Source organism: Ambystoma mexicanum, chromosome 8 (assembly GCF_040938575.1).
Source record: "Ambystoma mexicanum isolate Mex_15411 chromosome 8, UKY_AmexF1_1, whole genome shotgun sequence".
In the NCBI taxonomy this organism is placed as follows: Eukaryota; Metazoa; Chordata; class Amphibia; order Caudata; family Ambystomatidae; genus Ambystoma; species Ambystoma mexicanum.
The window spans coordinates 1597480911-1597495338 of record NC_090929.1 but is presented as its reverse complement, the minus strand read 5'-3'; the positions used below and the strand labels follow the sequence as shown (position 1 = coordinate 1597495338).

Below are 14428 nucleotides of genomic sequence, written 5' to 3'. Positions count from 1 at the left end.
ATCTGCAACCCTACAGTTCCTTCTATCTGCACTTATGAGCCACCCACTGGCTGCACTTGTGAGTTAACTGCACCCCCCCCCCTTCACTTCACCCCAGGCATTTATCCCCTTTCCCTCTTCCCCGCACTTGCACAATCTGAATGACACCAGGCCTAGTAAGATTGTTATTTTGTCATCCCTCGTTTCCCCCTCCTTGTCTTGTCGCGCCTAGAAACACTTGTGTGCAGGTGCTTTAAAATGTCACATATATCATATCATATATATAATTGTACAAAAGTACCGTGGTCCATACTCCAAGGTCCCAGCAAGAAAGTACAAGGCACAATCCTTTATTCATAATCCTCAGGTGCTCAAAGACACAAAAGGTGGTCGTACAACGCCTTTTGCAACTGACGTGTTGCTTGTTCATAGATATATATCTATCCTGACTAATTTGGACATGGAAATGTTTTCAAGTTTTGGAAGAAAGGGACAAACCAGGAGAGGTATCTGACCTCATGGAGCCCTGACCCAGCCGCAATGGTTGAAAGCCACCATTAGGTGGTGGAGTCAGAAGTCCATGAGGTCAGATACGTCTCCTTGTTTGTTTCCGGTACTCCAGAACCTGAAATATATTTAAGTACCATAATTGCAGAGGACCTGGACATACCAGGAGAAGTAGCCAACCGGCTGGAGTCCTGACCTAGCCACCTCTTGTGCAAGATACCACTGACGGTCAGCAGAACACGCCAGGATCCATGCGGTCGGATAAGCACCCAGCCACTCAATGTTTTTTTTTTTGACCAATCAAATTATGCTTTTTACAACCGATACAAACATCTAATGAACAAACTCTATTGCCCTCATTACAGCACCGGCGCTAAATCATGGCGCTTTTAGCACCATGGTTGGTGCCGGTGTTGTAACGAGTCTGCCACGGTGAAATGGGGAAATACCGCCCCATTCCAAGGTTGGCGGGGCGGTATTTCCCCATTTCACCATGGCCCTTCCCCATTCCAATTTTTGCCCCATAGGGCTCAATGGGAATGGGGAAGGCGGCAATTACGGTACCGCAAACTGCGTTACCGTAATTGCCTGCGAGGTCCCTTTGCGGGTCCCTACTTTAACGGCTGGTCCAGACCAGCCGTTCAGGTCGGGTCCCGCAAAGGGACCTCGTAGTAAGGCGCTAAGTGGTTAACGGCGCCGCAGCCTTTTACGGCACCGTTAACCACTTAGCTCCTGGGTCGTAATGAGGGCCTATATATGTGAAAATGCTCTGCTTTTTTTTATTTAAAAAAAAAAGAGAGAAAAAGAAACGCTGTGCACATTTTCATCAAATTTGAAACCACACTCTTTTTGGAACCACCCAGTTGCTCCATGCAAAGGTTTTGTCCAGCATTTCTTTTCCTTGGGTGACATGCAACTAATGGGGCTTCCTCCCCTTTATAACTTTAACTCCCCCACCCCTGGACTGAACTTCACAAAACTTTCAAAACAAATCAAAGGTGCATGTATGCATCATTTTTTGCCAGGTTTTTTGCGGATCAGTTGAATGGCTCCAAAACTAGAAGCGTTTCAAAGTTGCCTCTTCCTGTAGAAACACCAACTTCACTAGAACTACACAGTCTCAATAGATATCAGTTTATTTCCATAGAAAAACAATGATTCCCCAACAGTCAAAGGGTTAAAAAAAAAGCAGCCTCACTAAAAGGAAACATTAACATCTACATAAAAAAGGAAGACAACCCTTCTGATTTTTGTTTTGAAGCTGCTCTTAATGCTTGTAATGACTGCAGAGCGGGATGGTGGGAGAGATCCAAAGAGGAATAGGAGTGGTTGGGTGATGAATAAGGATCTGGTATAGACCTCTTCCTGGAAGACGTAGAAATGGAGATTTTCTAAATACAGAATCCAGGTAACAGATTTTGGCAATGCCTCTTACTCTTATCATTCACTGTCTCTTCCCATGGATTTATAATTTGGTGGTGGACTTGTATCCAACACTGCTAACTTTCTTTGTTTCCAAATACCAATGTAGGGCTCCTGGTCTTATGCACAATAGAAATTACATCTTCTCCAGGTGCAGGAACTGCCAGATTGCACTGGATGGTTCAGGCATTGTAGAAGGGAGAATTGTGCAACACCAAGCGGGACTATGCTTGACCACAAGTAGACTTAATCCCATTGCCATCAACGCCTATCAAGCTGCTGCGAGAGTTTGAATAATCATGCAAGGCCAGAGAGGTGCGGAGTCACGGTACTTTGTTGGATCACAACACAAGACTATTCGTGTGTTATTTGGTGGATGACACCGGATCTATCAGGTCTTAACTAAGCCCTTCCCCTGGCCTTGGTTATGTAGTAGTGTGGCTTCCTCCCTGTAATCACTCATTCCGATACACCCCATTGTCTCCGTAATCGGGCAGTCGCCTCCCGCTGACCGGGAATACAATGACGCTGATCCAGTGTATCCTGCACGCTTTCCTAGGTTCTAGCCACTTCTTACCTCCTTGTTCCTCCCTTGATGCACTAAACCCTGTATCAACAGTTGAACCCAGGTTACTACTTTCTCACTACTCCCGAGGGCTTCCACTTCAGTTATCCCCACCATCTGGAGGGGTTCTCTAGTCTCCTCTTCTGATTGAGGGAAACCTGATCCCATGCCTTCCTCCTCCCTGCCTTCCCTCTGGAAACCATGAGTACCGTCATCTCGTAGGTGTTGGTCAGAGCCCCCGTGCACCTTGCCTTGGTCAGGGCAAAGCAGGACCATGGGCAGTTGTACTGGAGAGTGAGAGAAAAGATTTGGTTCCAAAAAGTGCTCTCCCGTGCCCCACTCATATGTGAGAAAATATCGACCTTATAGGTCAGAGTCCGTCAATCTCCAATGTCAATCTTCTTAAATGGGCCTAAATACTTGGAGCAGGAAGGGGTGTGCCCCAGACCTTCTGCAAGCCCCCCTTCCCATGAAAACCCAACATTCCCCCACTATTTCCCCTTTCCAAATTATTTTGATTGAGCCCCAAGTCTTTTACTTCCAATGCCATTACCTACATTTTGGGAGATAGTGTTTCTGCGGTGCAAGCTGGAACACACCGGCTTAGGCAGTTGTGAGCACGTGTGTAGATGGGGTCACTATTACACAGAGCTCTTAGGGCGTGGCACAGTAAAACTCCCCTGATGCCACCTGGAGCGCCTGTATTGTAGGCGAAGGAAGTACAGCTACCATCGCTGGGACATCCGGACTGGAGATTCAGGGCACCAGTGTCCCAAGGATTGTACACTACTGAAGACCAACTCCTGCCAACTCACTCTGCTGCATCGCACAAGACAACTAACTATGCCATCCCATCGTTTGGATCTGAGAAGGGCGGCATGCTTACTATACCCTGATATACAACTTGTTGAATTGTGGGGACACATCTTTAGTTTGTCATTTCCATCTGAAGTTACTAAAGTTCCCATAGTTCCCGCGCTTGGTGCCGGTTGGGCTAAGTCCGAAGTGCAAATATCGGCAAAGGAGTTGGAAAGAAATGCCGAGATCAAAGGTCATCACTAGGACAGTCGCTATTCCTTGGTGTAGAAGGGTTGAGGATCTCTACTCCTGCAAGCTTGCGTAGAGGCTGTCAATCTGGCTTTTAAAGTGTTTGGAGACCTCGGCCCTCTTCGCCTTCAAAGTTGGTGTGAGTAGTCCGCTCTCGACAGTGAACATCTCCGGGTGGATATGAATATCTTTCACCTGATTAGAAAGAAGGATAAGGCGAGTCAGTGACATGTTGCATAACACGGTAGCATTCCCTATGATGAGCACTAGGACAAACATTGCTGTGCTGTACTGCTTGGAAAGAATTCTGTTTTTGCACTAAGGCAATCGTTTCTCTAAAGTGCTAATACACAAGAGGTTTACATAAGAGGTTTACATAAATTAGCACCAAATGGGGAATGCTTGAGCAGCAGGAGCCAATCGGATCTTTGGAATGCAGACTACAGCAGCCAGTTAGCTTCTGATCATCCGTTTCATCAGTTTCGTTTTTTTAGACATGTCGCGTGCTCTGCTCCACGTCGGCAATTCCCTAAGAGTTCCTGCAATTGGGTCAGAGGATGGACCAACCCTTGTCAGATGCATCACTGTCAACTGATTAGGCATCTACTTGGGCGCTACCAAGTGACTGCGATCGCAGGTGATGCCTGCTAAAACATCACTAGATAAATATATAAAAGAGGCATACATACTTGTTCAAAGGACTTCAGGCCAGCCTGCTTGCCCATTTTGATAAGGTCTTCTATGATGGCCTTCTTCACTACCTGAAAGAAATAATACAATATGGTAAACATGGATGTTGGTGGTTTAGAAATGAGATCACACCACTGGAAAGAGTAGCATTGATCTTACCCTTTTCATATAATTCTGTGTTTCTAAAGGAGTGCGCGCAATGCGGAAACCTGTTAGCATTTGTTCTGCAATTTCCAAATGGAGCCACTGACCCTGCCTGAGAGAGTTGAGAATTTCAGATCCCAAGAGCTATGCAGAAGCACAGCGAGTCTGCTGCGGTGCTGCGGTGGCGACACCCATAGCCTCATTCTGATGTGTGTGCATGCAGGGAAAAGTATTGAATCTGTCATGCTGTGCTCTTTGCATGCCTCCCTGGATCAGGATGTAGGCAAAGTCCATGCTGGAAACCCTGCACTGGAGTTCCCGCGTGGACTTAACATGGCACTGGGGATCAAACCCATTCCCAAGCCACCAGGACGCGTATATGTTCATAGATTCTGCTTGGATATCTTATGCCAGCAAGAGTCTAATAAAATTAATAGGGTGGTGATGTTGGCCCTGGTTCTCCATGCAGTCGCTGCATATGGGCATTGAAAGGCATGGTGACCCGGGCCATTGCTGTGAATTTCACTGCATGCAGGCAGTGAATCCCCGATCTGCCTACTCCCTGTGCAGCAACCTATCTGGAAATAAAAAGCTTTGAAATGTGGTCATGCTGTCTATTGGCTGTGCTCCTTACCTGGGATTGAACCAGGCCCATTAGAATGAGACTTTTAGAGGCTTGCAAACAAAATGCATGTAAAGGCATACATGCATGTGGACTGTTCACAAATGCATGCTGTGACGAATCACGAGATACAGTCTCTCCTCCCCAGGGTGGAGCCCTTCCTTGTGACACTAGTGAGGTGAGCCTGCTATGCAATACTCTCCCTACGGGTGGTGGCATTCGGGATCTCACAGGGAGAGACTCCCCCTCTTGGAGATAAGGACTCCCGTTCTGCAGAGGAACTCCCTAAAGCGCTCTCAATTGGACCAATAGCAACATCAAGACTACAATAAAAAACAACAGACAAAGCCAATGTTTGTTATTGTGCCATAAGTACCAAGGTTCAACCTAAAGAAATATTTGGCAAAACTACTGATAAGAATGCGCGAATAATAACAATCACTCAGTGCTTAGAAAATAATACTGTAACGAGGAAGAGTGAGTGAATAATGAAGAATGCACAATAAAAAGAGAAAATGGACTATAGTCCTCGGCTGGGGAGGATCCAGCAAAGGAACATAAAAAGGGAAGAAGGAGCATTCCTGATGAGACGTGAAACCCAGTAGTTTCGAATTGGCAGCGTCCTGGAAGGCAAAGGAGACATGGTTAATTTCTGCCAAGAGGATGTAACCAGCTGGCCTGTGCCAGGAGCCCTAAGAGAGCTGGAAGAAAAGGGCAGAAGGGGAAGAAAACCCCAAGAGAAAGAACCAGCCATAAGTGGTGGCATGACCCAGGAGTAGTGGACTGTGCGGTCTTCAATTCCACCAAGACTTCTGTAACGCTGGTCCCGCAGAGAGAAACCGATCAAAGGTGGAAGCCGTCCTGACCAGAGAAAAAGTCCCTAGCCTGCATGCAGGCCTGTGACACCAATGCATATGAAGAAAGCTAACTGGGATAGCAGGAGACCCAGGAGGGAACACGGGTATAACGAGTACTGGCATCCTACTCGTCCCATTGAAACAAAGGAAAATCAAGAGAGTGACACCCATCACAGCACTCCTCATACTCGTCCCAGTGATTCGAGAGGGAGCCAATCAAACCAAGAGACTGAAACGTATTATTGGACTTGTCCTACTCATCCCAGTGATACTAGTGAGATCCTCGATAGTAAAATGAATTACCAAATTCCTCTCCCTCATTGCAGGACTACAAGAATTGGTCAAGAGAGCAAGTATAACTATTGGGTCTATTATACCTGCCCCAAAGAGTAGGGGGGGGGGTTCTACACCTTTTACTCTGGAGCAGCTAAAGGCACAGAACCCTAGGATACGGTGAACAAGAAAAATATAAAGAGTGATTTGATTACAACCGTGTTACTAAATAAAGAGAGACTTTCAGAGATATTTGAGAAAAACAGACTAGGCTAAGAACACCAAGAAGCCGAAGTGTTCAAAATCAAGGAATTGGGCAACGAAAGACTTGGACATGTCCCCTAAAGGAACTGAATAACATGTGAGGAAGCCTAACCAGAAGAAAGGAGTCATTCTCCTGGACTTTTGCTGTTTAGTATTAGTGGAAGGGTCAGTATAGCTTAGCCTTGTGATGGAGGACAGACTGTTAGTTTTGGACTTCATGACAGACGGCGTTTTCTTAGGTCGGGAAAGTGAAGCTTTTTTTTAACTTATTTAATCTTTTTCAAGAATGCCAAAAACTGGTCGGTCTCCTAACCTGCCGCAAAGCCCAAACACACACAAGCATGCATGTATTCTCTTTCTCTCTGACACACGCAAACACACACTCTACGCATGCTACAAAGCCACGCAGTAGCCATGCTTGAAAGTTCACCTGCAGTTCAGAATCTCTGAGCAATGCACTGTGGGTATGCAAATTAGGTGAAAAACATTAATTTTTGCTTCATGTGAGAAAGGTGTGTGTCTAGGGATGCTAAAGCTATGCCCTATAAGACAGACACTTTTCTGGAATGGAGCAGCTGAAATTTGTGTTTTTAAGCTATTTGGCATACCCATAATACGTTGTTCGGTGGTTCCGAACTGAAGGCAAGATTTCAGACATCATGGCTACTGGGTGGTGATGTGGCTTGAGTGCTTGTTGACGGAAATGGCCTGTTCTAGTATCTATCTCTATTTAAATATATATCTCAGTCATTCTCTTTTGTGCACTCTGTGTATTGCTTGCACAGAATTCCAGGAAATTGTGTTCCAAAGTGAATCAAAATGAATGTAAACTCTTGAGGCGTAGCCCCGTCAGTGCATTGTTCGGCCCCTAACTCTCAAGTTCTCACTTGAAAGAGCAAAAATGCTGCCTTCTCCAGCTTCCAATCCCTACTATAAGACTCATTTGCCTCTCACTGCTTACTTCACTCCTAAGTCTCTACAAATCTTATGCTCTCTCCGCACAGACATGGGTTGGCTGCTGCGCAAATGGAGGCGTACCCACTCGCATGAGGACCTGCAACTCTACAGGTTTGCTCAGATCCCTCTCAAGTCCACTCTTGATAGAGCTAAAAGGGAATTCTACCTCACACTCATCCCCGCTGGCTACAGGGCACCCTAAACCATCACTCCTAAACCTATGACTATCAACTCCACTCACAACTAATGCCCTAACCGAATACTTTGCTGCAAAGATTTCCAAACATTTCCAAAATTAGAGACACCTGACCTACCTCGCACTCCCTCCTCCCACATTCTACACTCTGCCTTCTCTACCATTATCCTCTGCCTCTATCTCCTACTTTAGTCACACAAATACTGAAGAAGTCCCTTTTCTACTGATGAAGACTAAACCCCCATGTGCCCCATCAGGCATTTTTGCTCCTCAGCTAATCAAGCCTATTGCCCCTCTAGTGGCCTCTCAACTCGCTGAACTCTTCAACCTCTACTTTCTCTCTGCTTGCTTTCCCTTTATTTTAAAAACGGCCACAGCTATCCCGCTCCTAAAAAAGCAAGGGGCTGATCCGAAACTACCGACTAAATTGTGCCCTGTGCCTCTCCTTCCACACTACTCTAGTACTCAAAAGGGTTGTGTTAAGCCGTCTTACACATTTCTTAGACATCCATAACCTTCAAGACCGCTTACAAGCAGGCTTCCGCTCCTGAATGTGTCCAACTTCACCGCCTCTGCTATGCACTCCAAACTATTCTCTATCCTAATGCTCCTGGACCCGTCCGCTGGCTTTGAGACTGTCGATCACTCAAATTTCCTTAATACTCTCTCTTTTCTTGGGATTCGGAATCGAGCCCTAAGCTGGATTGAATCCTAACTGGCACCTCGCCAATTCTCTGTCCCCTGTTACAACGCCACCTCTCAACTCTAATTACTGGGATTCCATGAGGCTCTGCCTTGGGATCCCTCCTCTTTACACTCTAAACCTTTGATCTTGAGGGAACTAATCCCTTCCTTTGGGTTCTCGTACCAGCTCTTCACAGATGACACCCAAATATTCTTCTCTTTCCCTGAACTCTCCTGTGATCTCCATCAACATTTCCAACAGTCTCTCTGCCATTAAATGTTGGATAACTTTGCGCTTGCTGATGATAAACTCTACCAGAGCAGAGGGGCTCTTCTTCCCTGCCTCTCATCTCTTCCTCAGTGTATCCAGTTCCCACCTGACACTCTCCCCTACTCTTCTTCAGCTAGAAACCTCAGCATCATCTATGACCCTTCTGATACCTTCTGTACTTTAATCTCCAAAACTGCAACAGTGGCTCCCCTCAACCTCCTAAATATTAGTAAAATCAAGCACCCCTTTCCTTTCAATACAGCCAAGCAACACTTAACTACTCTTGTCTTCTCTAAACTGAACTACTGGGCCAGCATCCTCTTTGGTCTCCCAAACTATGCTTCCTATCCTCACTACAAGATCATTAACTTTACTACCAAGACTCTCTTTGAACTCCATCACTTCACACCTACTTCCTTGTACTGTTACTAGGCTGTATGTCTGATGACGCAATACAGGGCCAGATTTAAATTGGCTCCTCGCCCTCCCTATGCGTCCTCTCGCTTCTGCTCCTTCTCTCTTCTTGCTCCATTTGCATGGAATTCTCTTCCCTGGACATCCGAGAAAAAGTCCACACTGATTTGGTCAAAACTTAATTAAAAGCCTACCTCCTCACCTCAGAGTTACCATCTTAGCCTACCTCTCATCTGCTTTCTAGCTACCATTTTCCCCTTGCCTCTGTCCCTCACTTTCTCTGCCTCCACTCTAGCACTTCACATCCTTAACAAAGCTGGCCATACCGTCTGCCAGCACTTAAAAATGTCTGTTGATTGTCCTTAATCTTTGTAAGTCCACCCATGTTTTGTCCGCAGTGGCTGTTTAATGTACTCCCATCCAAAAACGAGTCTGAATGTCAGTCGCGCTCGCCCTAATGTAAGAAGCTCATTGCTTCCCTTCAAATCTGATTTCTTATCTATTATACATTCTTTTGTGATCAAGAGTATTGTTCCTTCCTATAAATAAATAAAAAACATGTAGTTGGGTAAGTAGCTTGCGAGACATGCAGGACCCCTCTCATGATCATCACAAGTATCAACTATAGCGTGTTGCTCTCCAAATCGCATGACTGACTTGCCGCTGGTTGGTAGGCAGAAGGGTAGATCCGAGAATAAAACAATTGCTTTGTTCCATAAGCACTGGTTCTCTTGGAATCCTGGTGGTCCATGTACGGGGGAGAGTTCCAGGGCCAACCATGCTGTCACGTATATTTTAGAGCAGAGGTCTGTAACTTGCGGATCTCCAGATGTTTCTTCTAGCGCCCATGATCCCCGCCCACTGACTATGCTGGCGAATGCTGATGGGAATTGTAGTCCAAAACATCTGGAGAGGCAAAGATTGCAGACCCCCCCCTCACCCCCATTCTAGAGCTACCTAAAGAAAAGAGAAAGGCCTCTGCCAGAAGCAGTGGCACATGCAATATGATGGCGGGCGCATCATTGTGTCCCAGGCATTTGACACGATCAACGCCACCATATCTGTGAGCGCATGGTCTCTACTGACTTACAAAAGTAAAATGCGTATGTTGCTATAGGCTGGTCTGCATGAACATGTTTGCTAAGCATAATATCAAGAACTTTTCTCACAAGAAAGCCAAAAATAGCTAGCAAGAATTTACAAGGAATGCAAAAGAGAATAAACAGAAACCCCGCCTCTTCCTGCTGCGCAGCTGGGTTCTGGAATGCTCTACCCACACACATAAGGCTTGCTCCCTCTGCGATGCATTTTAGGATGGAACTTTTCTCTTCAAAGAACTCCCTTTGCTTGTTGTCACCACTAGAGGGAGCCGTTTCTTTAGGATATATATAGTGGTCCTACTGTGTGAATAAAACCCTACTGTATCTTCTGTATCCCATTGCCACCGCTTGAGGGAGCTATTGCCTTAGTATATATAGTGGTCTCACTGTGTGAATGAAAACCTACAGTATCTTCTGTATCCCATCTCCTGTTGTCACCACTAGAGGGAGCTGTTGCCTTAGGATTTATAGTGGTTCTAATGTTTTAATTAAAACCAAAAAAATGTTTTGCCTATTAACATGAATTGCAATCAATTGCTATCAAATATACCACATACTATGTTAACATTCTGAAAATGCCTTTCTTTACACACTTTGGCCCGTGTATACGCGCTTTCACACTAGTATTTTAATAACTAGCAAATCAATATTGCTTACTGGATTGTTGCAAAGTTCTTCGAACGAGCCTTTAATTCCCAGCTTTACAGCAAAGTCCGGCAATACTTCTGGGTCAGGAACCACAATCGCAACCAGACAAGCCTAGGAACGGAAAATGCAAAGCAACATAATGAGCGGTGACACAATGTTAACGTTGAAGGATATTTGTACCGTACACTATCACCACCGGAGTGGTCCCCTGGTGCTCTGGTGGATTTGTAACTAAAGGTGGCGTAGGTCAGGCGTGTTAGTAGGACAAAGTTTGGAAAAGAGCAAGGGAGCTGTGAAGTACTGTTGGCAGCTTCAGTTCGGTTGACACCGTTCACCGAGCATATTGGTGTGTTATTCAGTACTGAGCCCGTCGTGTGTTGCTGTTTGGGGGTCTGTGTGGTGTGGTTGTTGTTGCAGTGTGGTGAAGTGCGAGCGGGTTGCTGCAAGTGAGCGAGGATGCCGTGGATGACTGGGACACTATGACACTGAAGAGTGATGGATGGGGAAAGGCTTAAATTACTCAATAAAAAGCAGTCTCGACCAATTCCAAATCATTTTTATCATGTTTTATTTTTGTCCAATAATGAGTGCTTTAGTTCTACCTATAAAGCCACAACTATTGGCATACGAGTACAGGGAGGTGGAACGCGGGGACAGATACAAAAGCCTGTAGGGGTTGTTTAGCTTTGTGCCTACTAAATGACCAAATGACCACCCATTGCCATATAACTCCCTATGGACCTTCAAATCCTCCTTCGACCCCTCCCTGTTCAAAACACACCCTTCGGCATCTCTCTGAGCTAGTTCTATCATGCAGTAACATTGAACAATGGGCTTTTATGGGCCTGCCATTGCTAAACAGTCTTTGAAAGGCAATGGATTAATTTCAGTTGTAAATCAGTGTGCCCTCTCTATTCCTTGCACTGAATTCCAGCTATAAATGAGCATTGGAAAATTCAGCATTGTGTGCTTTTTTTTTATATATGTATTGGCTATGCATTTGGCAAGCACTGGCATCGTATACCCATGTATTCTGAATATTTGCCAGCTGCTGTAATCTTATGTCCCGATATCACCATGTTGTCAATTCCTGGCAAATGCCTACCCAATCAGCAAAACTGTTTTTGTTCCAGTGCTTGCTTCTGGCTGCTGTGCCATTACAAAAGGGGAAACACTCATGTAGGTCAAGCTTGGCCGGACCCGCAAATCTATTCCCTAAACAACTGTGCAGCTATTTTTTAAAAAATCATCAGAGATGTTCTTGATTATTTCACAATTTTTTATTTTTCTTTTCATCAATGTAAGGAGCTTTAAAAGCCCAATAGGTGGACATGTTTCGACGTGCCTGCATGCCTTGAATGTAATAACTGTGAGATGTCGTTTCTCTTGTTTCCATCTGTTAACCCTTCGTGTCCACTTGGTTGAGTGAGCTTTCTCCTTTGGGTACTTCATCTTCCAACTCTCTGGCTACCCATGGGAACCTACATGTTCCCTTGGACCCCATGCTCACTTTGTCGTGAAGTCTGATCATTTTCAATTTTCTTCTCAGCGAAATTGATGAAATGTTTAATTTTCAGTTCTTGCAGCAATCTTATTCCTTTGAGGTAAATCACTAGTACCTGTCTGGTTCGCCCAATGCCTTCTGCTTAGCCACAGGGAATAAGGCATATGAGTGCATCGCCCCGGCCCTGAGACGCCTACATTGGCTCTCTTTGGGTGCCAGGATCCATTTTAAGACCAATTATCTTCACCATAACCCAGGTTGGAAACTGCTTGGAGGTGGGCGTCATCTTGCCCGCCACTTATGCTCTAGCGAAGCCTGTTTATCATGACACACAACAGCTACCAGGAGCTTCTTTTGACTCCCCAGGGCAACTAATGCCATGCACACACGTGGCAATACCCAGTGGCTTTGAGAATGTGTGTAAATTGTAAAGGAGCATTAAGTCACAAGCCAAGAGCATTCTAAAGCATAATGTGTTGTATATAATCAGCAAAACGTTATAGTTTACATCTCATGTGTGGGTTAGATTTGTACTACGCTCTGTACTAGCTCTTCATTCCAAAGAGTTAGCTCCTGCTTACTGGTGATGTCTGGTACACGAGGTGCTTTTAGACCCCGATGATCAAATCTTCATTTCAATCTCTGCATAAGAAGGTTAATTCACACCATAAATACAGACTATTTGGCTGCTAATCCCCGAATCTTGGGTAGTTGCCATGGCCTAATGCGGTGGGCCGCAACCTGTGGATCCAGATGCATTGGACTACAAATTCCATGGTCTCTCACTATTGATCATGCTGGCATGGGCTGATGGGAGTTGTAGTGCAAAACAGCCAAAGGTCGCAGACACCTGTCCTAAAGAGTCCGGATCAACTGCCTTTCGGTTTAAAAGAATGTCTGTGCTCAAAACTCTCGGATTGCTTAAATATGCTGAGTCACCTTCATGTTAATGAACACCAAATGTCCAGAGATACCCTCGATAAGAAAAGTTTTTAGTGTCTGTAGGATCAGATTTTGGTTTTACCCTGTATGGTGTCTCCGGGCCCCATTACAGTTTGGCGGTGGGGTAAAACCATGAGAATGAATCCGCTATCGCCATCTTTCTTTCATCTGTAATGGAGTTGCAGCCACCTTTGCCTCACTGCCAAATTATGAGACGGGTTCATTTACCGAGGGTGGAATTATCCACCCCGGTAAGACCCCGAAATCCCCATCGAGTCCTAAGCACTCCTGAAATGGGGACTAACTCTGTCATATCACCACTCGTAATCTGCCAATCAATTTACCTGGCCAATGGGTGACATCAGTATCAGAGTTTGGTGTTTTATTTGCTAAATTACTCTAAATCGATCGTTGGGGCTCGTTTCGTTTAACCTTTTCTTCTTGTATTTTATACATACCGACCTACGCATATATTTTGTCCCACATTTTAATGCAATTTGATAGGTCATCTTTGCCCTAAGTTAATAAATACCATATCTTTTTAGAATGCGTAGCATATTAAGATGCAGAGCTTTGCAATATGTTCTGTGTTGAAAATAAAGACTACATGGTGGGCCGAAGGCAACCGGTGGACTAAGCTGCCTTGAGGTTGCGCTGAAGGGGCTCATCGCAGCATGAGTTGGTGAGAGGAGACTGTTGTGTGGCCCAGCGGAGTGTGGGTGGCCAAACACACGTGCACACACACACACGCATGCACAGAGGAATCAGACACGATGTTGCCGGTTGCATCACCCGGCGGCCACTGCCGCACGGACTTCCTTTATTTTATTGCGCATGCGCGGGCCCAAACGAGGCTCGCGCATGCCCAGTGCACACTCGGGACGTCACATCCATTTTTATCTTTAACAGCAAATAACAACATGACTTTAACTTAGTAAACATTAACTTGAGCGACCTGTGAGCAGGTTATTCCCATCACTTACTGACGGCCACGGATCTCCTGACCTCAGTCTCCTGAGTCCAACACATAGTCCTTGAGACGGGCAGGCGGTCTCCTGGACACTCTTGAGGGATACCTAGACGTGACTGTTGTGGTCTCCGTGCTTGCTTCCGCTGCGGGGGCTCAGATGTTCATGGGTTCCTCGCCCAGCTCTTCAGGGCCTCCTTCCGGGGTGGGCACGGCTTGGGCACTGGACATTCCTGTTGATGTGTCCACCTTCTTGAAGAAAGAAACATTACACGTGACCGTACCGCGCTCACAGGCGGCTGTCACCATGGTCCCCTTTACATGGGTGACCTTCCAAGGGTGCGGTTCAAACGGTAGAGCTAGCTTTCCTTCGGG

At 45.7% G+C, this 14428-nt stretch overlaps 1 protein-coding gene across 1 annotated transcript in view; it reads right to left on the bottom strand.

The window, feature by feature from the left end:
- Positions 1-1604: 1604 nt before the first annotated feature.
- Positions 1605-14428, bottom strand: part of ACSL5 (acyl-CoA synthetase long chain family member 5) — a 142755-nt gene continuing 129931 nt past the window's right edge. The window contains exons 18-20 of the mRNA XM_069611790.1: positions 10650-10751; positions 4210-4281; positions 1605-3715 (exon numbers count right to left, since the gene is read on the bottom strand). Coding sequence (XP_069467891.1) covers positions 3575-3715; positions 4210-4281; positions 10650-10751 — 315 coding nt within the window. The 3' untranslated portion in view covers positions 1605-3574. The remainder of the gene's footprint in view (positions 3716-4209; positions 4282-10649; positions 10752-14428) is intronic.